Source organism: Amblyomma americanum, chromosome 4, assembly GCF_052857255.1.
Source record: "Amblyomma americanum isolate KBUSLIRL-KWMA chromosome 4, ASM5285725v1, whole genome shotgun sequence".
In the NCBI taxonomy this organism is placed as follows: domain Eukaryota; kingdom Metazoa; phylum Arthropoda; class Arachnida; order Ixodida; family Ixodidae; genus Amblyomma; species Amblyomma americanum.
This window is the reverse complement of record NC_135500.1, coordinates 201,618,118-201,644,826: the sequence shown is the minus strand read 5'-3', so window position 1 is coordinate 201,644,826 and position 26,709 is coordinate 201,618,118. Positions and strand designations below refer to the sequence as shown.

The 26,709-nt window shown below is 43.4% G+C and overlaps 2 protein-coding genes and 1 long non-coding RNA gene across 4 annotated transcripts in view; 1 reads left to right on the top strand and 2 right to left on the bottom strand.

Moving 5' to 3' along the window:
- The window catches only part of gig (TSC complex subunit tuberin), a 51,005-nt gene extending 48,690 nt beyond the window's left edge, over positions 1-2,315 (bottom strand). The window contains exons 1-4 of one of the 2 annotated variants that reach the window (XM_077662975.1): positions 2,023-2,315; positions 1,502-1,647; positions 1,359-1,445; positions 539-649 (exon numbers count right to left, since the gene is read on the bottom strand). In XM_077662975.1, coding sequence (XP_077519101.1) covers positions 539-649; positions 1,359-1,445; positions 1,502-1,630 — 327 coding nt within the window. In that variant the 5' untranslated portion in view covers positions 1,631-1,647; positions 2,023-2,315. The other variant, XM_077662974.1, reaches the window with a different exon arrangement.
- A 2,921-nt stretch (positions 2,316-5,236) lies between these two features.
- Positions 5,237-18,377, bottom strand: LOC144129080 (protein phosphatase methylesterase 1-like). Its single transcript, XM_077662973.1, has 17 exons — positions 18,278-18,377; positions 18,065-18,188; positions 17,798-17,897; positions 16,344-16,436; positions 16,180-16,237; positions 13,460-13,511; positions 13,273-13,344; positions 12,098-12,183; positions 11,467-11,557; positions 10,176-10,241; positions 9,060-9,279; positions 8,253-8,313; positions 7,119-7,184; positions 6,994-7,038; positions 6,437-6,501; positions 5,526-5,593; positions 5,237-5,320 (listed from the first exon to the last, which is right to left on the bottom strand). The coding sequence occupies exons 2-17, from the start codon at positions 18,133-18,135 to the stop codon at positions 5,302-5,304; spliced, it is 1,233 nt and encodes a 410-aa protein (XP_077519099.1). The 5' UTR covers positions 18,136-18,188; positions 18,278-18,377; the 3' UTR covers positions 5,237-5,301.
- A 301-nt stretch (positions 18,378-18,678) lies between these two features.
- LOC144129079 (uncharacterized) lies at positions 18,679-22,886 on the top strand. Its single transcript, XR_013313862.1, has 11 exons — positions 18,679-18,787; positions 19,239-19,294; positions 19,469-19,514; positions 19,689-19,767; positions 19,937-20,400; positions 20,595-20,641; positions 21,763-21,799; positions 21,967-22,013; positions 22,339-22,367; positions 22,630-22,651; positions 22,821-22,886. It is a non-coding gene; the product is annotated as an uncharacterized LOC144129079 (long non-coding RNA).
- Positions 22,887-26,709: the final 3,823 nt, after the last annotated feature.

Here is a 26,709-nt window from a genome sequence, read left to right as displayed (position 1 = left end):
TCAGAGACAACACCTTGCACACTGCCCTTCATATCATCTCACATAATAAAGACTGCCATGCACATACTGAATACAGCAGTAAAGCTTCAAATGAGACTAGTTGGTTTGGTTTTTCATACTTAGCTTCCTTAGTATGCTATTCCGGTTACAACAAGGAAAAAGAAAACCACACAGACTAGTGCTCCATCTGTCCATGCGGTTTTTTTGTCCATTGTTGATGTCATAACTAGAGTAGCGTACTAAGCAAGTTGAGTATCAATAGAGCAAACATGAGCATCAAAGGATGACACAAAGCAGGTGGTTAAAAAATGGGCAATCACTTTATAAGAATTTAGCAAAAGGAAATAAATTGGTGAAAGAGCGGTCAGTGTTATAATGCTGCCTGTTCACATCATTTACGGGATACAGTAAAAGATCTCCGCAAGTCTTCAACACATCTCCTCGCCTGTTCAAAGACAAGGACATCACAGCCATGACCCTAACACTCACTCTTTCCATGAGAAAAAAGAAAATCTTACCAACAACACGAAACACTTGCCTGATATCGTAGAAGGGTGCAATAGAAGTTCAGCACCGCATGACGTGTCTCGGTGCCATGTGCCGGGTTCAGCAAGTCACAGGTCAGGCTGTACAACGTCTCACCACTTCCCTGTAAAAAAAAAGATCATGCTCGCTCCAACCCAGTTGTGGGTGCAATGAAGTATCCAAGAATAGCAGCAGCCAAGGCCTTGGAGGTATGAACTCTACTTCGCAGTTACTCGCTCTCAAATTTAGCTAAATACCACCGATTGCAATGTGTGAGGAGACACGTACATGCATTTCAAACTACATGTAATTATGCAGCAGTAACATGTCACTGAGCTTGTGTGCTTTTAGCTAGTGCATCATTTACGTCCTGAACAACACCAAAGAGCACACAAAATTTAAAGTTTCAACATGATGTACGCAAGTGCAGTTCGAAATCACACGGTCATTTATTACTTTTTTGTCTAGGGGCCCTAATTAGTCATCACAAGAAGTACAACACGGCACAAACCTTGAGCATGAACTGTCATTATGCAAGCTGTTACCTGCTTATTTCCAGTGCAAGCTAGATGAAAAGTAGGTCCATGGATGCCGCTGAACATTTAATTGTGCTCAGGACAATGGAATTTTGAAACCAAATGGTGCAAGTGATTAAAACACGCCCCATGGAGAAGTGGAGTTCCGCAAATAGAAGATCCGAGATTAAAAATTATTTTTCGCGGGACTTTAGTCTCAGCGGAGGAGAGTCAGTAGTCCAATGCAGTACGACAATTGCAGTTTGGCTCGACTGCCCGACGGCTGTGGCCGCCTGGTAGCTTGCTGCACAAAATCACCTGGGCCAGTCTCCGGGTGCGCACCACCTCCGTGAGCTCCTTGATGACTTTAAGGCGCTGGGCCACGGGATTGTCGCTTCCCAGTTCCTGCGCACACGAATACTGAGCGGTCGGCACCCGGTGCCCGCGCAGCGTCGGCCTACCTTCAGAGTTTCTAGGTCGATGGCATGCTCCTCCAGCCGAGGTACCGCCGGTGACGACGCCTTGCCAAGTCCGAACAACGATTTTATCCTTTCGAGGGGCTTTTCTTTATCCTTTGCATTCTTCGACATGGCTCCCGTTGACGCCACTGTTACATGGAGTCAGGTAACAACGTCTGTACGCCCGCGCAGCTGGCAAGTCACAGCAGTCGACAGGCGTCTCACGGGTAAACAAACATGCATGCTCTGCAATTATCTGCAGGCGAGGAGTCTGTTCAAGCTACGCTGGTGTTGGGAGGATAACTTGAGATGGGTTTGGTGCACCTTACTCATCTCCACGAGTTCACGGCTGGGAGAGTACAACCGCGCAACTCAACATTTGCTTTCGCCATGCTGACGGCCTCGCTACTTTCGCAATGCTTTACCCGCCCTGTTGACCCTGCCCACAGCACAAACGTCATGATTAAAAACAGATGATGATGGTGATAGGTCAAGACAGCATGCTCTTTAATGAAACCACTTACGAAACTCCGAATAAAAACCCGGCACCCAGGCTTGTCAAAGCATAGCTATGATCAAAGGCACCAAAGGAGACGGTGGCGCCGCTGATCAGCTGAGCAGTTAGCTGCCGACGGCCCGGGAAATTGAAGAAGCCATCAACATTCGGCAAAAGAGCGACGTATGCGTCAGCATACCTTCGCTAGCACTTCGCGACAGCGAAATTGATTATCCTTCCCGTTCGTACGGGATATAACTGACGAACGTGCAATAAAATCTGGATGTTAGTCCACCCAGCGTCGTGTCCTCTCTCTCCTCTGTCTCGTTTCAGCGGTTTTTCGCCGCAGTCTTTTTTTTTTTTTTTGTTCGTAGAGCAGTGCCAGTTCAAACACCGCAATCGGGGAGACAAATTTAGGTATGCGGCTTTGCTACTAGCATTCCCTTAGGCGTATCAGTAATTTATCAGTATAACTTATCGGTGTAAATAAACCTTAGCATTAAAAAATTTTAACAGAACCTTAGTTGTTAAAGGAGAAAGGTACAAATCCTGAAGCACTGGCTGAAGTACACTTGGGGTGCTAATAAGAAACTGTGGATAGGGTCATGGATAGCGTGGACCGCCCTTCCACGACTGCTCAGTCATGACCCTACTACTGAAGGGATAAGCGCAAACTTTACTTTCTACGCAGCTAATTGAAATGCAGCACTCCCCTAACATGCTGGATCCTTTTCAGGTTTCTGGATTTCAGAAATTATTTCTCCAATCAGCTGCAGCAGCATGCAAAACATCGGTACACGGCTGGTTTGCTGTCCCCGCCATTTCCTAGCCTCTGCTCGCAGCTTTAAGCTGCTGTGTTATTCTCTGCGCAGCCAGCATACATGCTCAAACCTTCACGCTTGATGCTGTACCATTGTACTTAAGGACAAGCAACGGGGCCTAGCTGGAATTCGTCTCCTCTAATAATTGGGTGGCTTCCATTTCAAAGCAAACTACCAGGTCACACACTGAACCTTACCTTGTTAAGGCGAAAAATTAAGCCTTATGTGGCTCATCAGCAGTGGAATAGGGGGTTGTCCGGCGTCCAGGAAAAGTGGTACCAAACACGCCCCCCACCCCAATGACGTCATCAGCAAAGAAAAATAAAATCTCTTCCAAGGGTGCGGGGAATTGAACGAAGGACCTTTACATTCCAAAGCGAGCATGCAACCCATAGGCCACGAAATCATGTAGCTTCTTGCATAGAGTCCTTACGACCGTATGAAAATGGTACGTGTATGATTAGAAAGGAAGGAAAAACAATATAAATTTAAAAATTTAATGCTTTCGCCTTCTGTAATTTTTGTATCATTACCATGCTGTCAACAGCATAAATAGCAGAGACACTAGATCGAGGTTGCTGCTCTCGCAACCGGATTTGGCATTTTGAACGTTACCAGCTCAGTCTTTGTGCTCAGCAATTCCGTTCGCTTACACTGGTGTCTATGATCTTCCGTACAAAAGCCTGTGCAAGTTGGCATTTTCCTCTGTGGCTATTGCTGCACTTGGAGCAACCAAACAACTCATTATCCATAATGAAACAAGGCTTGCAAAATGCAGGAACTAGTGGTTCATAACACAGCGGACAGACATCCTAGGATTCTGTTTACCGACGTCAGTGCAAGCCCTGCATACTGCTACCGACTTGAACAGATGAAATGTCGAAACTTACTGAACATGAAATCAGTGACATGTTGCAGTGCCTGCATACTGATTACAGATCAACTAAACACCTTTGATGCTTTTTCTACCCACGCACAGTTCCCACTCCAAAGTTGTGTCAACATGGTTGGATGCCTAATGAGACTAACATAACTCATCAAGGCTACCCACAGTTCTTAAAGAAAGCACATCTCAACTAGTCAAAAAAGCGTCAAATTCAGTACGAAACTACTACAGGGCCTAACATTACCAATACAATCCACAACCATGAAGGACCACCCTACCGTTTATACGAAACTGCAGTAACCTAGCACTGCTCTTCTGTTATGTTGTCTTGGAGCTTAAGGAATCCCTTGATTGTCTTGGTATGCTGAATGATACGTGAAAACTCACTTTTACAAAAACGACTCTTTTTCAGAACAACTTGAGCTATGAAGGACTGCCGTGATAGTTTAGGTGAACCTGCAGTAACATTTCGCTGCATTTCTACTAGTTGCAAAACTACAACAGAGCAATTATCTTGCTAAAGTAGGAGGTGCCCCTTGATAGCTCCTATGTGCTAAATGATGTCATGATAGCCTAGGGCTTGCTTTGTTCAGTGCTACCTTCATCTTAATCGTTGATGGCAGAGTTCGCACTTCTGTTGGCGCTCCACACTCGCCAAGGGAGCGTGCTCCACTGTAAAGGCATGCTTGTTGCTCTGCACAAAATTTTACCCAAAATTTAGCCTGCTATAGCTGATAGTCGGCTATAACCTGGTCCATGAAAACCGAAACACCATAGATTTAAAATGTATGCGGACCAAACGAAATTACAGATATTGTCCATAATATCCAGATGTTCATTGTATCCAGATTCACTGTAACCAGTGTCAACAGTTTTATCCCTAAATGCATCTTATGCTTTTTTTTTTTTTCAAGCAAGCAGCTGCAACACACGCATGAATGAATTAACAGCATTGTTTTATATTGAGAAGAGTGAGTTTCCAGGCTAGTTGGTACTTTTGCATGGTGGTGGAAATTCAGCTGATAGTCAGTGCTCGTGTGTGTCTTTGTTTCTTCCTGTGTATCGTCCCTTGCACTGTCCCACCACCATTGTTTTTTAGTCTACTTTGATTTCATAATATAATCCTGGTTAAAGGTTGCAAGTGATCAGTATTCATGGTATACCGACAGAAAATATACCTAGCCATGTTATTATTCCCACAAGTAGAAGCGACTTCTTGGGGCAAACAGGGTTGATGGTTCTATAAAACTTGCAATTCGATTCACTCCTACAGAATTTGTCCGTAGCAGGATGGTTTTTTCAGGTAGCAAGCAGTCCACGAGCAACCTAAGTGAGGAAAAACTGAGCGAACAGGGTGCCAGGGCAGAAAGCAAGTGCACCATGACACAGCTAAAGCTTGTCAATTAAGACCTTCAGAGACAAGGCACCCACAGCACTCCCTCAGTGGTTGCTACAAGAAACAGCGAGCAAGCAGAAACATCTCCCAGGTAAACAGTTTCACACTAAACTAACCAGAAGAAGGACAAATGCAATGCTTACATTACACAACATTTTATTTGTGCAGTAGCTCATATGACATGTAATATAACTTGCTTCAAATCTAGCATGCTGGAAATGTCCTGAAAAAGAAACAAATGGAATATTTGCGCCAAAGACACTGAACAAGCTTATAATAAACTGCAAAAGCTTTGTAACAGTATTTTTTCTTTATTAACCCTTGCTGCATTAATATGAGTAAACCTTCTAAGAAGACAACTGAGCCTCATCTTTCAATTATTCTGCTTACACAGTTACTCTCTGGAAAAATAAAACACTGAAATTTACCGTTGAAAGTTAGATGTTGGCTCAGCAAACTTGTTACGCACAAGAAATGAGGCCACAGCATCCGCAACCTATGAGAAAAGAAAGCCAAAAATTAAAACATCCGTCTTCAAAAGCATTTGTAAACATTAAATAGTATAGCTGAATACAGCACAGCTGAATGCAGTACAAGTGCTCATACTGTGTCAAGACTTATCAAGTCTACTAACCATGTCCATTTATGAAAAAAAAAAACTCTTACGCGATCATTGGTGGACCGTTTAAATGTGTTAGCAGGCAAACGTTCGTTATCTGTATACGAGGTTCGTTGTATCCAAGGTAGTACACTTAAGTTCGTTATATCTGATGTCAACACACTAAGTTCGCTACATCCGAGGTCCAGACACGAAAGTTATTTATATCTGAAATACAGGAAGAGAACAGAGTGGGTCAGGGAACAAATGCGGGTTAATGACATTGTACTCGAAATCAAGATGAGATGGGCTTGGGCAGGGCATGCAATGTGCAGGCAAAATGACTGAGGGTCGTTACGGGTAACAGACTGGATTCCCATAGAAAACAAGCATAGCAGGGGCGGCAGAAATTTACGTGGGCTGATGAGGTTAAGGAGTTTGCAGGGATAACGTGGCTGCGGCTGGCACAGGACCGGGTTAGTTGGAGAGACATAGGAGAGGCCTTTGTCCTGCAGTGGGCGTAGTCAGGCTGATGATAATGCTAATGATATCTGAGGTGGCATACTAAAGTTCGTTATACCCAAGGTAGTATACTAAGTTCATTCGTTGCCCAGTGGGCAGACTGCCACCTACCACTTGCTAATGACAGATGTCGGTGACCATTTCTGCTTGCATAGACCCTTCTAATGCTAACCCATTAATAAATATTTGATAATGACAAGAGGAAGGTACAGCCCTTACTTTTCCAGGCACATCTTCATGGACAGCATGCCCACACTGAGGAAGTACTTGCATTTGAAATTTTCCTGGACAGTCAAGAAAAATAAAATAAGTTAGCACAAGAAATACCTTCCATGACAGGGTGGGCCATCCCCATTGGGACAGGCAAACTCGGCAGTGGTTAGCAGTAAGCAAGTAGATTTGTTCAATGAGACAGGGGCAGTAAATCTGACGCAAAGTATAAGCTAGAAAAATGAAAACACATATTGAACAATGAATGACTTCTAATCATTGGTGACTTTTTTGGTCAACAAGATATCACAAATGTGTAATGCCTACAGAAAGCAAAGTTGCAAATAAATAAATATGACATGCAAGTGCAACAGAATTTTGCACTAATCGTTACTGCATAACTCTAAATGCTGCTTAATCAAAACGCGTCATTAAATTTGTCCAATGCTGCACAGAATACTCGAGACTCACTGTACAGCACCGAGAGACATTCCATTGCAAATATTTGCACTTTTTTTTCTTTTGCAAGAGCATTTAGTGCAAATTTTTTCTTGAAGACGACTCACCTTGCATCTGACCAATGGTGAGATCCTTATCAAGTCGGTCCACCCCTACATACGAATATTAAGAGAAATATTAAAATTTACCGTGAAGAGAAACACTCAATAAGCTCACAAATGCAAGATGTTACCTGCCAGAAGAAGCAGCTTTGGCACCGGAACAGATAGAAACAGACTAGACAGGCCAGCAAACCAGCCTGCAGCAAATAAGAAAAGGGAATAATTCATTTTACCCCTATCCTTCCTTACTATCGCTCCCCCCTTTCCCTGTCCTTTTACTCCCGCTAGTCGAAGCTCAGGTGCTTCAGGTTTCCATGGCAGATGCCGCGGCTAGCAACATCTTTTCCTTCCATTGTTATTTTATTAATAAATAGCCACTAACAACAACAACAATTCATTATTTAAAAAAAGCAAGTGGAGGGAAGCGACTTTAGGTAAAGTGCCCGAGGCTTTGCAAACTTGTGTCATAATGCCTTCTGAGGAGCATAGAGACGTAACTATGTTACAAGGCAAGGTTAATTACTTGCTCACAAATAATAGACAACCCTGAACAATTTCAAACTCAAAGGGAACCAAAAAATTTATTTGAATTACGTAAAGTTTGAGGTAAGGTTAGTCTTTTTAATTCTGATGGGACGAGTACCGGTTCAAATTAAAATTGATGAGCATCTACTGCCTTTTCAAAGAAAATTGCCTACACTTGAGCTTAGGCTTGAGGCCTCTCCAACATTAAAACAGTTATGCTATTAAATCAGCTGTATTACAAATCTTAGCCAGTATGTTCACTGGTAGACAGTAGAATAATATAACACGTCCACTTGAAGGCAGCTGGCATTATCTTTGTCCCAGGCAATAAACTGAGCATTTTGTTGAGGCTTCAAGACAAGGTAATTAAAAATAAAGAAAACAGTGGCAATGTTGCAGAAAGCAATGGCAAAGGAACAGCACATGGTAACTGCATGTTGCCACTGTTAGTAGTATAATGTGCAACACCATGAGCAATACTAATGCCAATAAGTTAGAAAGTATACATTGCTGGACCAATTCTCATTTGCATAAAATAATGACCGAGTCAGTATGTATTGTATTCAGGAGTAGCAGCCAACCTCACAAGTATCTCAAATTGACAGACAGGAGGAGATGAGATAAGCAGGCTAGGAGCTTTGCATGCTTTTTGCCATCAAGAAGTTAAGTAGCTCTTCTTGCACAGTGGGCGCAAGAAAAGATACCTTGAAGAAACAACAATCTGTGGACACACTCCTTACCTTTCCAGTATTCTTCTGTTCCAGAGAGATCTATCCGCCAAACAAATTTAGCAGCATCATCCTGTGAAATGCATCATCATAAAAATCACAATAAGTCTAGAATCACTGCGAGGCTGCTGCCCTATTTATGCGCTGGTTTGCAGTGCAAGGCAAAACATCGTCCTGAGTACAGTAGCATGCAAACCACTCTGATGATATTCAGTGCAAAACAAAAACAATTATGACACTTGACTCCCATATTTAATGAAAATGGAAATGATAGAGTCCCATTAGAACAAAACAAAAATAATAAAACAATGAAAGCATGAATTAACGTCAGGCCATCGCAGAACTTTCTGCCAAAATATGTGTCAAATCAAAAAGCATAATATCTGCTCAAATATAGCCTGACCATTTTTTTCCACACATATGATGTTAAAGCCAGGAAAAAAACAATTACTCGTATTCACATTTACATAAGCTCAAATGGAATCACGAAGTAATTTGACACACCACAATGTAGTACATTCAAATAACTTCTCCGATTTTCTTTCATTTTTCAATAGGTGCTAACTGCAGGTGAATACTGCAGGCCAGCAAACAGGAGCTCAAAAGAAATGAACAGGGAGAAAATCGACAACCGTTTTTACAGTGAGCGTAAAAGTTCTAAAGGTCTAACTGCATCTATTGAGGCCAGTTTCAGCACCACGCGAAATAATGTCACGGATGTTAAAACACCCCAGACACGGGTCATTCGAGAACTCACATCAGTCACAAAGTGGCAGCTTAAAAATCAAAGAAAACGGTAGACTGCCTTTTAAGACTCACGGGACACGTGGATGATGGCTGCCTGAATTCACTGGCGAAGCTTTGTGAAGGTCCAGTCTCCCCAGCAGCACTCTCCTCTGGAATTTCAGCAATTTGATCTGGCCTTGGAATCGACCGGGGCGCTGCATCGTTCACCGACCGGCCAAATTTTGTGTCTGCCGATCCAGGACTGCCCGGCGTTGCTGGCAAGCATTTGGTGGCTGGCTCTCCCGTCTTAGCACTGAGCGCAGAGAACACAGGTTTAAACTAAGGCTTGGTTTACACTGCAATCCAGCTGCCACTGCTCCGCTGAAGAATAAAGCCAGCATGCAACCTCACGAAATGACACTTGTTGTAATTACACAAATGCATCTGTGGTGAAAGTAGGCAGATCATAGTTCAAGCCACACAGAACAATTAACGATGAGTGTAATCTGCATATACACGGCCCTTTTGAGAGCTAAAAGTGTTAATAAACAAACCAAGTCACAAGTGTGCACATTAAGGATCAAGCTGAAGTTATACAAATTTACTGTTTTGTCATTGCACTACCTATACCGTCATTACAATGGGAAGCAAGGGAGAAGTAGAAGACATTATAAAGGACTCTACTTCCAACCTGCTTAATTCAAAATGATGATAAAGTGTACTATATTAGCAAGACTCCTCTTAATTCAAACAAACATTTGGTCCCCTTTGGCTCGTACTTTTAAGTAGACTGTCTGCACACTAAAATCACCGACTCCAACAATTAAATGCTGCATGCAAGTTGCAGCATGCTGGCACCACATTGTGGCTCCAAATAATAAGAGGGTGGAACGAGGGGTTTTGCTACGAAGTCGAGGTGTGATGCCAAGCTCTTTTTTTTTTTACTTTTGTGCTCCTAGCGCAGTTGCTGTTGCCTGCTCTGCTGCAACTAGGCGACAGCACTTGTGTGAGAGCTTGTGCCGCAGCCATGAGTGGTCATGTAACTTTGTGCATTGCTGTTATGCTTGCACTTCTCTAGCTGAACAAGAGTGGGATACATTATGAAGAAACAGGCGTTCAGTTTCATTCGCACATAGTCGTCACTGCACCAATGCACTTCCATGCTCGGACTTCTGCCCAACACAGAAGGTCGCCGTAATATGTACTCACTTTTTGAGCTGACTTGGCATTGAAACACGGGCCGACTCCAAGTTACGCACCTGGCCACTACGAACACTGAAAAAAAAAAAAAAAGGAAAGCTGTGTTCTGCAACTATAGAGCACATCCTATGAAGAAAAAAAAAGAAAAGAAAAAGCTCGCCTACTACATTTGGCAGCACAGTCACATGAGAGAGGCTTCGCTGCACACGTTAACTTTTTTTGCATCATCAAATAAAGAAATGGCGTATTTGATGCATAAGAAATTTCAAGATGGTGTGCATAAAATTCTTTTTCTCCCAAGAATTCGAAAAAGCACACCATAGTGTAACTAATGGAATTCGCACTTCAGTGATACAAAGAAAGAATATGTGTTGCTTATGAAAGAACAAATATTTGGAAAAATTTGAGAGACTTGCACAAAAGTCACCCAAATTTTAAACATATCCAGTCGTAAAATTGGAGAATAAAAATCTAGAATAAAATATTTGTGCAATATCATGCTAAAAATGAGCATTGAAAGTTACAGAACTCTTCATGCTAAACTTTTCGGTCAGCAAAAAGAATAAATTGCTTGCATGCAGCGCTTTGGGCTACTCTGCAGTGCAGTGCCAAGGTGGACCTCAAGCAGTTTTGCAGACTACACTGTTCGCTACATCACTGGTGGCACGGGATCATTCAGAACATGCCTAGTATCCTTAGAGAGGCCCAGAAAGCAGTGAATCTCCTTTGTAAAAGTGTAAACAAAAGTTACAGAATGGCACCTGTTAGTAGTCTGGGCTGGGAGGAGCAATCATCTCTGTCTAGACTCTAATAAGACAAATGAACGCCATCTTTTCGCACAAAGCTCACGCTTAAAACTCCAGAGTCAAGTGGCAATGCTGCGAAATCGCAAGAACACTGTTGCTGCCGAGCAGGGTCAGTGCAAGAAAAGGATGTCACATAGGACGCCATGTTTGAACGACCGTTCCATGTTGAAAGGTTTTGTTTGAAGTTTCAAGATACACCCTCGTGTGGCTGATAAAAAAAAAAATTTTTGAAACTCAAGTACAGTCTTTTGCAATGCACTCAGTGGTGTTAATTGTCTGGAGGCAGCCCAGATTGCTCAGAGTGGAGCATTTTGTGCCATCGTTCAAATTAACCGATTTGAATAGGCACGGTATGGATAAAGTAACCAAATAACCAAACAGACCTGCCATAAGGCAAGAAAAACTAAGTGTACAGAGTCACCGTTTGCCTTTACTCCTGTCGAACTGACTGATGCTGCCTTCATTAAACAGAAGGGAAACCTTGTCTTCCTTACCACCACTCTATCGCATATTCCAGGGACTTGAAGGATGCAGGCCTTCCCCGCAAGAATGACTGCATGCTTTGCAGTGCCTCAAGGGCAGTACCTGAAAAGAATTGAAAATCTGTGCCAAGAGATACTGATGGGAGTTCAAATGGAACAATGTTGACGCCTTAAAAGTACAGACATTGTTATCAAATATGTCAAATAATAAAGCATGAAAAAAAATGCGTAAAATATTACCTCTCATCCACAAAAGTTGTTACAAGTATGAAATGTGTCCAATGGGCAGCATGCTGCCCATTCAAGCTATGCATAAAAAGTACACATCCGATAAAAAAATATCCAATGCAAAGCTCAGGCATCAATGTTCCTCCATGGCTCAATCATCTAGCAAATCGAGTTTCTGCCACACAAATTGCCACTATAAAGTTATCACTTAGAACTAGGTTTAACAAAGGGGTGTGACAGACTTAGAGATAATGCAGACTGTTTTTCTGTGCGGCTTGCATTAGTTTCATCAAATTCATTCTTTGACGTCTGCAGGCCACCACCTCAATCATTTCATGTATGCAATAACTGTGCATCTATGTTTCTTTAATTGCATGTCCGCTGATGTTACACAAGTTGCACGTGTGGCACTAACCTTCCACAACGTCAATGACAATGAGACCAATTAAGTTGGGGATGACACCCTTTGAGGCAGCATGAACAGCTACTGCTCCACCCATGCTGCAAAGAAATGCAGCACACAAACATGTTAATTCCACACATTCCGCACTCCAACTCCCAGTGGGGCAAAAGCAGCGTCTCAAAACTTCTCATTTGCAAGCTAAATATTACGCATCTACAATCGTCACCAAATGAAGCACAATACTGTGAGCTGGCTTTTAAGAAATTCCGCACTGTAGAGAAGTACACATCTTCCTGGAGGCACTCAAAAACATGCACGAATAGCACAACCACTGTAGCAGCTTCTATGAGAAAGCACCCTTTTAGTTAACACCCTCCCAACAGGCATTACACAACTTCAAATAAACGTAAGGTTATAAACGCAAGGTTATGTCCTCATGGTGTAGCCTTCCATTCGTTGACAACAGTACATTCTTTGCTGAAATCAAGCTAATGAGACAGCAGTTAATGAACAGCCACGTGGGTACAAGCTACACTAATTAGATTACTTGAACTGATAAAAGACACGTTTTCCAGAGTCAATGAAGCCATGGAAATTTCACACTGCTATGACCCATCCCGAGACAATTGCAGAACAAAATCCCACATAAGTGCATACACAGCACATTTGAGTTCAAAATGGGAACACATGCCAACTAAGTTCACACAAGTTTTACCTACTTCAATCCCTAGCAGTAATGCTGACACAACTCATCTACAACCACTACCGCCCGATACAGCTCAAGAATGAAGCAGCAAACGCCCATCAAAGGACACCCTCCAGCCAATGGCGTCAACCGATTCTCATGATGCCCGGATTAATCCCCTTGGACCTGCTAGCGTTACATTCCACAGGGTGGCTGATAAAAAGGATTAACCACAGCTTAATCGCTAACCATGGTGTGTCATGGAGTCGGTAGATGCTATCGGCCGGACAGTCTCCTTCGAGAAGCATCTGCCACTTCGGTCTTTAATTGTATCTGACTATAGCTTCAAAGCCGCAGAAAATTTTGCTCTGTAAAAGGTCATATAATCAACGAAGAAAAGACCAGCTTCGTAATGAGGAAACTTCTTTAAGAAATAAACTTATCCATTACTACACATTTGTAGCTATAATTCTCGAAACACTGAACTGATATGTTAACTTACCTGTGTCCAATTAGAACCACCGAAGGCTGATACCCATCAGGGTACATCGCATGGTAAACATTTCCTATGTCACTGGAAAAGAACGGTATTGCTGTAGAGAGGTTTCACTCCTCAGGCACAACAGAAGTGGACGGAACGCACAGCTCAAAAGGAAAAACAATTAAAGCACTGGGGATAACAAGCCTACCTCGAAAGTGTGTCTGCAGACAGGTCTGTTTCATTGGATGTCACTGTTTCACCTGAAATTGAACAAGTAGGAACCTTAAGCTTCAGTGGCCTCAACTGCAGATACAGTTTCCAGACATTCCGTAGAGCATACTTATGGCCACATTGCAATGGACTTGGAGCAGCCACATTTAGATGGAAATGAAATGATGTCCATATACCACGATTTCAGTACACTTTAAAGAACCCCAGGTGGTTAAAATTTATGCATAGCAGGCCACAATGGTGCACCTCACAGCTTTATCATGCAAACACTAACTTTTTTAATTTTTTACATGGTGACCGATATTACTGAACAAAAATTAATAGCAAAGCTGCAAAGAACCCTAGGTGGTTAAAATTTATCCATAGCAGGCCACAATGGTGCACCTCACAGTTTTATCAAGCGATCACTAATTTTTTTTTAATTTTTCACATGGTGACCAGTATGACTGGGTAAAATTTACAGCAAAGCTGCAAAGCTCAGTTCTGCATTTTTACTATGTTGTCCAGTCAGCCTGACCCCCACTTTAGCCATATTCATTTGGCCCAGTATAGCTCTATAAAGTTTTATGACCTTGAAGCAACATAAAGGGACGTAAATTGAATGCAGGCCTGAAATGCCTGTTTGCTGATCACAAGAAATGCCCTGGAATCAGCGAGCATTATGAGCAGTGTCATCCTAAAGGAATTTTCCTCATCTGCACGTGAGTGGATAACTTAATGAGCCCCTGACCAGCTTTGAAACAAGTGCAGAGCACATATTTGACAGTTATGATCACCTTTGCAGAATATTACAACTTTGTGCACCTCAAAATGAGGGTAAAGGTTCAAACCAAAGCTCAGTCAAGCTTGCACTCGATAAAACCAACCTGCCTGTACAGGAAAGTGACCGAATGGGATTTCCTATTGCATAAGAGGCCCAGAGCATTTAGCTGGTAAATCACCCTAGCAAACAGATGACTTGCTTCACTGGCATCTGGTTGCCTGCCCACTGCATCCACACTCTTTCTAACATGAAGAACAAAGAGTTCTGGCTTCACTTTCCAACCCACTTGCATTTCTGTGTGGCATATGCATTGTGGAATTACTTCATGTCATCAATTTGCTTGCTCCTTGCTAGCTCATAGTCTTATCAAATGCTAGCTAGAGCACCATCTTTAAACTGAGTGCACATGTAGCACTGAAATCTAAGGTATGATGACATCTCGTATGGTCGGGTAGTAAATTCAAGTCAAAAAGAAAAACAGGACCGCATAGCAAAGGTTGTTGTTAGAAAAGATTAAGGTGTTTTGGCTTCTGTACGGAAGCTTTGTTCGCTAAACAGAAAGCACAAAGCACGCACGAAGCTGAAGTCTGTCTCAAAAATTGCCCCATGCATCTTGCATACGTAGGTGGAAGATTACCTTCATTGTGATTTATGGCTCTTTTTTTCTAGCTTGGATTGTCAGGGACTTCAGATAATGGCATCACAGCCAATTCTTTTCTCTTGTGACAATCCCTGTTTTCTTTTTCCTTCGTGACACAGACATGTAGCACTATTTCAAATCCACTGCACATATATTACTGCATTCTACATCTCAGCTGTTGCGACACCTAGAGCATAATGCACCCTCCTCTGCAATTACCCACCGTATCCAGGAAAGAGGTGAAGTGCACACCTGGCATGGTAAAAATACGGTGTCTGACGTGAACTTCACCCCTTCAACAGAGAGAAGCAAGCAGAGAAACAACGGTTGTGGGGATACCTAATATGCAAGAGAAACCACCTCGGAAAGGAAATCACTAGATCACGACAACTGTGACTGCACTAAAGCTCCCTCAATTAGCTTTTTTTCATGGGGGTGAGTTTTTCGTGCAATGCCAAATGCATTAATATAATCAAATTTTCAACCAGGATGGGGTCAGGGCCCCTTAAAGTCACAATATTTAGTTTCTACAGTTCTCTCAATTCAAATTTCTGCTTCATTCTCTCTTGATGTTCACCTGCAGGAGCAACTCCCTGTCCACCAAGGCCATAACCAGTTGAGCTGCCTGGTGACCTGGCCACTATCGTGAGGACTGGCACCACTCCACCAGCAAGGGTGTAGAGATGTGCAAAAACCAAACATCACACGGGCAGCTACTCTGTGATAAAATAAATCAGATAAAAATGCCATTGTAACAGGAGACATTACTTTACGCCTGATTTGTTAGGACTATACACAAATAAGGAAAGGAGAGTATTTCTTTCTATACAAGGTGGGGTCAAAGACCCACTTCTCACTTCAGCCCAGGTAAGCAGAGCACCAGACCAGGGGAAAGCTTGTACCCGTCGTATCAGGTGGGTACCCAGCAGCACTGGAGATCAAACCCCACGCCTCCCGCATGCAAGGCGGACGCACACACTAGCATAGTCAGATGCAACACAAGAACGAAGCAGCTTTTCCCCTTCAAAAGACCTCTTCCAGCCAATGGTGTCGGCCGATTTTCATGAACCTGCTAGGGTACCAATGCAGGGAGGGTACTATCCACGACAATGGAGGAAGGGGACTGCCCTTACATCTGCCACTCCCTGCACTATCATGCTAGCAGGCGGATGAGAATCGGCCAACGCCATTGGCTGAAAGCGGGTCCTTTGGCAGGGAAAAGCCGCTTTGTTCTTGAATTGCATCTGATAGGCCACGTTTTTAAATAAGCTGCGGTAGCATATGAATGTCTTACCATGACCCCGGATATCAAGAGCTGCTACTTGGCATTCAATATTATGACAAATGTCATTCTGGAAAAAAAATAATGAGGTGCTGTCATTTGCCATTCAGCAACAGAATTACCAGTATGAATCGCTGAATGCAGGTATACGAATGTGGAAACAGTTGCAAACTGACCGTGAACAGCGACCATGTGAGGCCACTGTAGCCACCTCCATGTAGAAGGAGAAGGAGGGGTCCTTGGGAGCCCTTTGTGTAGACCCTAAATGTCTTTATGGCAGCTTATCAAGGAATTGCACAGAAGCCACTGCCTGCTTATATTGTGCATAAGCACTGTATGCAAGCTGTGAAGACACACATACCATGCCGTAATGAAATCTGAATGTATGCAAAAAAAAAGCTGCTGCCATCTCAGAGGAATATTTGAACTCAAACTGAAAAGCTGGTTGCAATCAAAACCATAATACCACTAATGCAGCATATGGGTTCCTGATTATTTCAACTTGTACAGTGAAAAAAATGGTAGACATTGCACTTTCAGTATGCCCATCTAAGCCTGATGCACCTGTTCACTCAGTACATAGGTTAAATAAGAAAAAAAAGGAATAAAATAAACTAAAATTATGGTCAACTACAGATACGTAGTTATTTCCACTACTCTGACTCAATAGAGGCACTGTTTCCCTCTAGTGCCTTTTCAAAATCTGCTTTCTTCATAAAGAACAAGAGTTATACATACGCTCAGCCTCGATATGTTTCTTGAACGGCAGCCTTCTGATCGCACGGAAGGCATTACTATATTTTACACTTGTTTTGAGAAAGTGCACAGGGTAGCTAAAACTTTAAAGCCACTCAGTGAACACATGACACCCACCCAGTGAACATACGACTAACCATTTCAGGTGCTTGCCCACAGCAGTGTACTATCGCACTCAATATGACTTGCACCGTGTCACGACTGAACCAACTGAGGTTTCCGCTTTTTAGTAAATCAATGTGCCTGCACATAGAGCACCCAACTTGCACAAATATTCAGTATGCATTATTCTTTCCACTGATGACCAAGTGCATAAATTTCCAGTCGCACTGAGCTCACACAACTTCCAAAACTTAGCTCCTACCACATGCTGTGCATTGCAGCTGGCACTGAGCGCTACAGTACATAGCAGATCCGCAGCTCTTCCTGGGATTATGCTAGTCAGCTGTGATTTCTTTGTTTCAGAGGAATTTAGCAAGCATCCCATCGCTACTGTGGTGTTTCTTTACGCTTCCTAGTGAACACAGTAAATAATATTTCTCAGAATTTATCGACCAAAATAACTTTTTTTCCGGGTTTACTGCATTAATAGTGCATCTTCTAAAAAAAAATTATGTGATCCATTCATCGCTCGAGTACTCATTTGACAAATCCTGGTGTTTCAATGCTATACTTTCCGACTATGTTGACATTTTGTACGATAATTTGTACTTTGATTTGCAAACCTGGCTGACTGCGTTTCTTGATATTTAGGCGGGATTTTTTTTTTCCGAAGAGGAATCGCAATCGGCACGTGGAAGGGTTAAATTTTCATCCACGTCAGACAGAGACAGTTGAAATACATCAATCGAAACATAATATGCTGAAATGATACATCGGTGTCCGACGTTTTGACACTTCGGGCTTCGGAAAAGTAGCTACTCCAGGAAAGAGGCGTGTAGTCCCTCCGAAGCATTCCAGATCTTCCCTTCTCCCTGCATAAAAGAATAGTGCAGGTTAAAAGGTTAACAGATCAGCTTTTTCTGCAACGCATCAGTTGCATTCGCGAGGTTCCGTACACCGTCGCATTTACGCGCATGTAGCATGACCCGGTAAACGATTTGATTTAGGTGGTGCATATACAGCAACATAGCGTACTCACATAGATCGTGAGAACGGCTTCACACGCATAGGAGGCAGCCTGTTCTTCAGCACTTGCTTTTGGAGAGACATTAGGACGTCGGCTCAATGAGCGGCTCTTCACACTCCCCGGCAATGAAAATGTGCTTTGAGAAACAGAAAGCAGACGTAACCCATAACGCTCACAACTGAGCAGGTAATAACAGCACGTACACAAACACACTAACAACTCAACTTGTTAAATTCGTCGACGCTCTACCGCAGCTGTAAATCTATCCCTCAGCAACCTTTGCTAATCAGAAGCACTGGCTGCCGCCATGAAGCATACAGCGGCGACGATTCAGCCGTAATCACCGCAGTTTCGATTTGGCAATGTTCCCGGATATTGATGAACATATAAAAAATGCACAAGATTTTCACTTCGCTGCTAATTTAAAAGGAAAATTTTAAAAAATCAGGCAGCTTCAGAGTTGAATACATTTTATTAGAAAACATTTGTTGCTAGCCTAGAGTTTGTTGGTGGGGTTTCCTAAGAAAAAAAACAGCAGCCGAGTGGTCATCACCACCCACAATAGCGGAGTAATACAGTTGTAAGGACTATTTTTTTTGCTCACGGTATATATTGCAAAGGTGCGGATGTAGTCCGTCTTGAGCTCGCAGTGGTCACCGTGGGTTCTTGGCATGCGTGTAATGTGTTTAAAGCAGCCATGTACCGGTTGGCGCAGGATCGACGGGTTACCTCACGGTATGTTCAATCTGTGCACATCGATCAGTGAACCGCTTTAAAAACGTTCGGGTGCGTTGTTTATAAGTTCGTACTTTGTTGCTACAACCGGCGAGGAAATTATTTCTGCTTCTTGTGGATTTCTTCTTCAGTTATACATTGCTGGGGCTACCGGCACGTCTCTCAATTGTCGCACCATTTTCACTTCCGAACGCTTTGATGGGGTGCTAGGTTTCTAGTGTTAGTCTACCAATGCGATGCGCCTTTTTTTGCGGCACCAATGATGTCACGATGACGAGACTGAGCAATCGCGAAGGTGATCCATTAGCCACGTTCTGTGGCGTGGTTCGTCGACGTGTCTGCTTTTGAAGACAAATGAGGCATTTGTCTGAGGTGCTGTTCGTCGAAACCTGTAAAATCTTGCGAAGTTGGAAGGCTTGGCTTTATTTAAAATGCTGAATGTTCTTTCCAGCTCATGTCGGACGCCACGTGCCTGTGGATCCTTTGTTTGGCCCCTGCTGCGCTTGGGTAAGAGGCATCTCTTCGCTGTTCTGTGTTAATCGAGCTGATGAGTACAAGAAAAAGTTATCCAGATCTTATTCGATGTGCAGAGAAATAAATGCTCTGATTGCACCTTGAAGCTACCGTTATATTTGCGTAACGCCCAGTTGCAAACACGTGCTTCCCGCTTCTTTCATGCAGGAGCTCGTGCCCCTTGCCGGAGGAGGCGTCGTAGCGTACCAAGCATGTGAGTTTCCAATTCTTATTGCTCAAAGCTTTCACTGCTGATGAGGCTTTTTCAGACTAGAGTCTCTGAATGATTGTGAGGTTACCTCGAAAAACTGAATTTTGAGTGTTGTTTGGAGCAGTCTTCAAATTCAAAACGTTTCTTATACGTATGCTCCTCTGTGTTTTGTTGCAGTGAAGACTGCCCATGGATTCGATGGAGTTCCTGCACACGAGCACAGCTGCCTGTAGAGGCATTGCAGTGGGCTAAACATGTGAGCATCCTATTCTTTCAGCTAAAAGCTTTCACTGCTGATGAGGCTTTTTCAGACTAGAGTCTCTGAATGATTGTGAGGTTACCTCGAAAAACTGAATTTTGAGGATCGTTAGGTGTAGTTTTCTAATTCGATATGTTTCTTATATGAATGTTCTGTTTTATTGCAGTAAACATGTGCCTATGGGTCGAATTCCCCCTCTGAAGCACAACTTTGTGGTAAGAAGGCATTTTGACAGTTAACCATATCCAACAGTGCGTGCCTAAATCTTGAGCGTGGTGGCTTCATTTTAATTTCCATGCTGGCAAATTCCAAAAGTGCCTGTTAGCTGTGCAATGTTGGCGCATTAAGAACCTTAGGTGGGCAACATTAATTGGGAGCTCTCGTCGATGACTTCCGTTGCACTCGTGCAGTTTCAAGGCTAAAACCTCACATGCCATACCTTATCTTTTTGTGATGACATTGACTGGTCCGTGTTGCTGATGCATGATGTTTGCCAGCTGCTGAAAGACATTGATATCAGAGTGGGAAAGTTGTGAAGCAATCTTCTTCCCTAATTATATTTGTGGTTTTATTGCAGTTGCAGGTCATCTGACTTGCCTCTGGGTGCGACTACATGTGTCGGTTTTCCAGGTGAGCTCCGCCCAGTTTTTTTGGCACTCTTTGTACCTGCCATGCTATACTTTACCCTTTTGTGATGACATCGACTGGTCCGTGTTGCTGATGCATGATGTTTGCCAGCTGCTGAAAGACATTGATATCAGAGTGTGAAAGTTGTGAAGCAATCTTCTTTCCTAATTGTATTTGTGGTTCTATTGCTGTGGCAGATCATTGGACTTGTCTCTGGATGTGACCAAAAGTATGGGTTTTCCAGGTGAGCTTTGCCCAGTTTGTGGCAGTATGTTTTTGGCAATATTTTCCTACTTGTCATTTTGGTCAGGTGCCAAGTTCATAATTCATCAATATTGACTATAGTGGAAGCAAGAAGGCTCCTGTGAAAGTTGCTTCAGTATGCTATTTTTAAGGCTGTAAAAAGCTCCTTACTTTACCGAAAATGGCAGGGAGTCTGTAATAGTCGTGTAGCATGTGTAATGTTTCTGGCACTTTCCTAATAACGTTGAATGTGTGGAACCTTTTCGTGCCAGCCTTTTGTGGGAGTAGAGCATGTGGATTCTATGTAGTGAAGTGCACACTAGTTATGAGCTTCAGCATTGTATGGAGAAGTTGAGAACACATGCCTTAGTGCCAATGTTACTTTTCTTCTAGACAATAATTAGTACTGCTTTTCTGACAACTTGCACAGATTAATAAAAATTCTATGTTCTAGGCCCTTATATGTGCCTAATCTTTTAGTCACTGAGACATGTCAGATTAAAGAAACAAATTGTGATGGGGAAAGCAGTGATTAAGGCAGATTTTTCTGCAAGCAAGTGTATGTTGCTGGTATTGTATACAGCTTTCTCCTGATGTGACCCAATTTAAGCGTCAGCCATGCAGTCATTTTTTAATGAAGCCATTTAAGGTTGTGAAATGCCGCTTTTGCTACATGATGATTACGCACGCCACTGTTCTCAAGAGGCTCTGGCATAAACTAGACTGGATTGTCAGACATCTGAATCTCACCACTGCATGCGATGCAGCAGGCAGTTTTGAACTCTTATCCAGCTGTACACTTCTGTGGCAAAATGTTTAGCAAGGCTTCAGGTTTTTGTGCGCTTTTAATTCTTGACTCTTCTTGACCACTGCAGCAAATTTGCTGCTTCATATTTTCCAGATTCTTGTTGAATTACTATTGCAGCATTCATTCTGTAAAGAAGCCTTGCCAGTCATATTCCGTAGAGCCTATATCTTGTTCCCATATCTGATGACGTTGAATGACATGGTCCGTGTTTCTGACTTGTGATGTTTTGTCAGCGTACTGAATGGTCTGATAACCAGTTTGAAAGCTGTTTTGGCGTTGTCCATGTTTCTCATTTCTTTTCTTTTATTTTCTAGTGCTTCTATGAGTGGCTTCCAGGGATTTGTCACCTGGGTAAGCTCTCTACATGTTCGTTGTACTAGCCTGACTTCACTGATGACTCTTTCTCAAAGTTATCCAGTCTTATGATTGTGCAGAAATCTGTAGAAACTGAATTCTGTCTCTCATTCACTCAGTTTACAGTGTGCCTTCCTGTCCTTACCCCTTTCTCTTTTTTGCAGTGTCTTGAGGATGGCACACAGACTGCTGCTGAAGTACTGTTGCTTGTGTAAGTTTCGGCTCTTTCTCATTGCAAGTGACTTTGTGATGACACTGGCTGGAGTCTCTGAATCTTGATGGAGAAATATCAATTTCTGAAGGCCTGCTACCAACCACAGGCACTCTAGCATGAGTGCATTTGCTCACGTGTGGTTCTTGTTTTTAATGCATACCTAGACTGGGAGGACTTCACGAGGTGTGTTCATGATGATTTTTGTTGGCTAGAGTGCTGATACTAATGACAGAAACTTCAAAATCTGACTTGTGCTGGGGGGGCGTTTTTTTTTTTTTCTGTGGTTACTAGTTGCATATTCATATCTTTGGTTTCTTTCCAGTTTGCAAGTACCCTTCCAAAAATGCACAGGTAATGGTCCTGTTCATTCCTTCAAATTTAGTTTTATTCATGCAGTTCTACAGAAGCGAACTCTAAATTGTTAAAATTTTCTGCTATTATTAAACATTGGCTAAAGTATCATGTGACTGCATTGCTGGTTATGATGATCATCACTCTGACACCTCTACTGAATTATTTGTGACAGAATTATTTGCATCTGATAATAGTGCTCATATGTGCTGCGATTTTGTGGAGGACATTTGCTCATTGTTGCTTATTTTTATTTTTTTAGTGGATGGGCCTTCCCATAAAAGGTGTGTGCATTTTTCTACTCATTGAATTGGCTGTTAGACACGTGATGATTTTCTGATACCTCTTGTCCTAATTACTGTGCTGGAAACTATTCACTGACATAGCTATTAATTTTAGTTGAGCTGTAACCAATAGCTAGGCATTCAATTTTTTTATTTGTTTATTTTTCAGGTGAGTGGTCAACTTCCTGGCTGATGTTCCGGTTTTGGTCATAATAAAGTTTCGTTTGCAATTTCACCTGTTTTCTGAATTTTATGCCTGTAGACTGCTGGCAGACTCTCCAGTCTTGACCATGTCGTATACTTTTCCCTCAATTGTAAGAACTATACTTTCATATAAGCTGTCAGTCCTGGTCCAGATCGGTAGGGTCTACGTCGGGGGGCCCGGTTAGCGAGTGCGCGGGCGACCGAGTTAGCAGCCTCATTCCCTGGTAGGCCCTGAAGTCCAAATGAGAAATCGGGTCGTGGGGTCCTGATCCCCAGCTGCTCTCCGAAGTATTCGTTGCGCTGTTGGCGTTATCCAGCCCAGTTCATAGTTTTGGCAAGCCCCTCGCCAGTCGGATATGCATTTAGATTCAGCGTGGGAGGCGGCTAGGCCGATTGCTGTCTTCCCTCGTGAACGACTGCGGCCGTGTACCATCCTCCCCTAGAATGGTGTGGGCCTGCAACGTCTACATAGAAAACGCTGTGTTTGGAGCCATAATGGCGGTGCAGGGCATTCGCCCGCGTCTGACGCCGTCCATTGTGGTTCTCTGTCCATTTTGGTAGGAAGGGGTCGAACACGGAGGGCGCCTCTCCATAGTTCTGGCACTTGAACCCTTTCCTCAATGTGATGGTCATGTATATGTAGCCGGCCCAGTAGGCGACGACCGGGCACGGTCTGGGCAAGACGCGTGTATTGATTAGTGAGGTGCGCCTCGCGCAGCTCCCGATAGGTGTTCACCACCCCCATTGCAAGGAGCCTCGCATTGGAGGTCGAGCGCCCTTTTGATCATCTTGCAGGAGAGTAACCTCCAAGATGTCTTCGTCATGCTTGCGCAGCCACATTGCGCTGTAGCTGTCTGCGTGGCTACGTACAATGGCTCTGGTGGCTACCATGGCTCGTTGCGTGAGCTCGCGGACAGACAAGCTTAAAGGGGCCATGATTTTCACACATACCGTGCTTATCGCCTTCAATTCCCAACAGGTTAAATTACAATTTTCAGTTGATACTTTGCGAACTGCTTGCTGGTCTGGCAATCGCTGACGCCACGAGCGCATACACGCCACGCGTCGTCTGCTGCGAGCTGTTGTGCTTGCATGCACAGCCTATCGAAATAAACTGCATTTTCCGTGTTCTCTTTTGGGAAGCCTTCAACTTAGTACGCGAGCTGAGTGATTTACAACCATTCGTTTGATCCTGACTCTCCTGAGAACTTCACAATTGCTGCCGACACGTTTTGATGACACGACTACGCCGACATAGCCTAGTGATGCCTCCGCATTAATAACTCCCTTCCCTCCGTTTATTGTCCTGTTTACTGCCCCCCGCTATTCCTCTCTGCCCCTAACCGATAGCGTCACCCTATTCCCTAATACTGAATGCGTCGCTGCTTCACTGCATCATGTGCGATTTTCAAATCACCAGGGCACGTGAGCAGGGCCATGTATGAACGCGTTATTTTCCTATGCCAGCCAGCGAATATAACTCCATCACTGAACGCGAGAGAGCCTGACTCGAGTTGCACCGACGTTGGGCCTTGCCTTTTCTGACTTTCTCAATGTCGCCAACAAACAGCCGCTAAATAGTCTTTCATTTTGCAGACCCGAATGGTCCACTTTTTAAGAGCAATGCTATTGTGTACTGACGCAGTGTCCACTCTAACGGGCTTGAGGCCTCCAACGGCTCCATTCGCATTTTCTGAGGATATTTTGCCACTGGGGGGAGGGTGGCGCTCGAGGCCTCTGCACCTAGTACCGTTCATCTTAGTGACGCCACTATTGGCAGTCTCCAAAAACCTTTTCTTGCCTGCAATTGTTCCCGGTACCCAGACATGTTCTTAGCAAGTTTATTTTATATTTTTCGAATTTTTTCATTAGCATATCAGCCCTATCAACTCTCCCCCTTTATTATTCTGTTGCATCCCTGCAGATCTCCCTGAAATTGTTGTTGTTGTTGCCTCAAATACGACGGCACATACCCACGGTGGGGGATTGGCCAGGGTTTGGTGCAGATTCAAACAGGGAAAATCTCATCCAGGTTTATCTCAAGCGGCTCATAAATTGAGAGGACTCTGAGAGAAAAAGAACATCACGAATTTTGAGACAGCTTGAGGAAATCGGAATGAAAATCAAGGAAACAAAGCGGTGCGAGTAGAATAACTAAATTTTAAGAATTAATCAGAAAGAAAGTAACTTTCAGAGGAAAGTAAAGGCATCGAGAAATTAACACAAAAATCTCCCGGTTTCAATGATATACTTGTGAAGAAGCTGACACACCTGCCTAATGGCATGCCCTTTGATGGTTGCACCGAATGAGAGGAGGACGGGAAGAGTAAACGGCAGCCCTAATTGAGCGAGAGGATTTTCCAAAAAATGAATTCTCTGCCGTGCAAACCGCCGGCAGTAGAGGGTGAAATCCCTGAGATGTCTTGCCCCCACAAAGCATATACACCTATTTTTTCTTCATTTACCTGCTGTTGTATTTCTAACAATTTCGCTCTCCTTCTGCCCGCTTGCATGTCATTGTTACTGATCGTAGTGTTAAATTAACTTTTTTTCCATATTTTTCTTTTAAGAACGAAGCAGCAGACGTTTCTGCCCCAAAGGTGAGCACCGATAAGATATAGCTAAGTAGACGTACGTATTCCCTTACCACTTCCAGCACCTCGCTACCGATTTTAACTGCTGTTCTCTTCCGAGACTGTTGAACATCTCGGATGCGAACATCTGGACTTACGCGATAAACAGAAATGACCCCTTTTGTGTAGCTATTTGTTTAGTTCGCTCTCTACAACTCGAGTTAGATCCCGGTTGCGGCGGCCAAACGCTAAAGGCGCCCGGCCGTACGTATGATGTGCCATGCCAGCGCACTGAGGTATAGCCTAAATTAATCCGGAGCCCTCTTCTGTATACAGCGTCCCGCATATCAATTGTGTCGCCTCGAGACGTTAAATCTCACAATTTATTATTTTTAAACTTCACACTACACTAGTGGAGATCCGAGATCTCAAACGCCCCGCGAATAAGCTTGCGGCAGTTCTCGTTGCGAACTTGAGATTATATATACTACGTACTATCGGCATTTCTTGGTTGCGGAGTGCTTGAGCAGATCATTCTAGTGGGATCGAATTGTGCAACTGCAGTATTTGCAGTGAGCGGTCGTTCCGTATTCACGAAATGAAAGCTATAGTGTGTAACGTGGTAAGAATCTCTGGTCGAAAGCGAAAAGCTGCATCCCCCTGGCTACGTTTGCGGTCGATCGACTGGCGGTTTCCATAGATAGCCATACTGACACACACAGTAGTAGGCATTTTTTTATTTGTTAAACATCTTGCTTTCTTCGAAACGACATTAAAGGCGCTCACACAAGACAGTACATATTTAATACAGCTTCGGTGATATTTACAACTGTATTATTGCTCGTTGTATGCGGAGATAGGGAACCAAATCCGGTTCCTAACGACGCGCAAACCCTGCAGATAATTTCAGAAAGCCAAAGTGAAAGAAATTGTTTTTACTTGAAGGGGGGGGGGGGAGGAAATGGCGCAATGTGAGACAGGCGTAATTTCCTTTCCTTAAAACCAACTTTAATTTCACTTTCCCTTACGGCGCGGTTCGGGTGTCCACAGAGATATGTGAGACAGGCGTCATATTTCGTTTCCTTAAAACCAACTTTATTTCATTTTACTTCCGATAGAGATATGTGAGACAGGCGTAATTTGCTTTCCTTAAAGCCAATTTTCATTTCATTTTCCTTCCCGTACGTGCGCGGTTCGGGTGTCGGTCTCCACAGCAGGCGTCGCATCGATCACACCTATCGTTCCGTTGAACGCATCACAGTGCACCGGCGTTTTATTGAA

Coding starts and splice junctions, on each gene's coding strand:
- LOC144129080 (XM_077662973.1), bottom strand. CDS start 18,135: ATGTCTCTCCAAAAGCAAGTGCTGAAGAACAGGCTGCCTCCTATGCGT. Junction 11,558..12,097: donor TGTCATTGACGTTGTGGAAG/GTTAGTGCCACA, acceptor AATTCTTTTCAG/GTACTGCCCTTGAGGCACTG. Junction 10,242..11,466: donor GAATATGCGATAGAGTGGTG/GTAAGGAAGACA, acceptor TTTTTTTTTCAG/TGTTCGTAGTGGCCAGGTGC.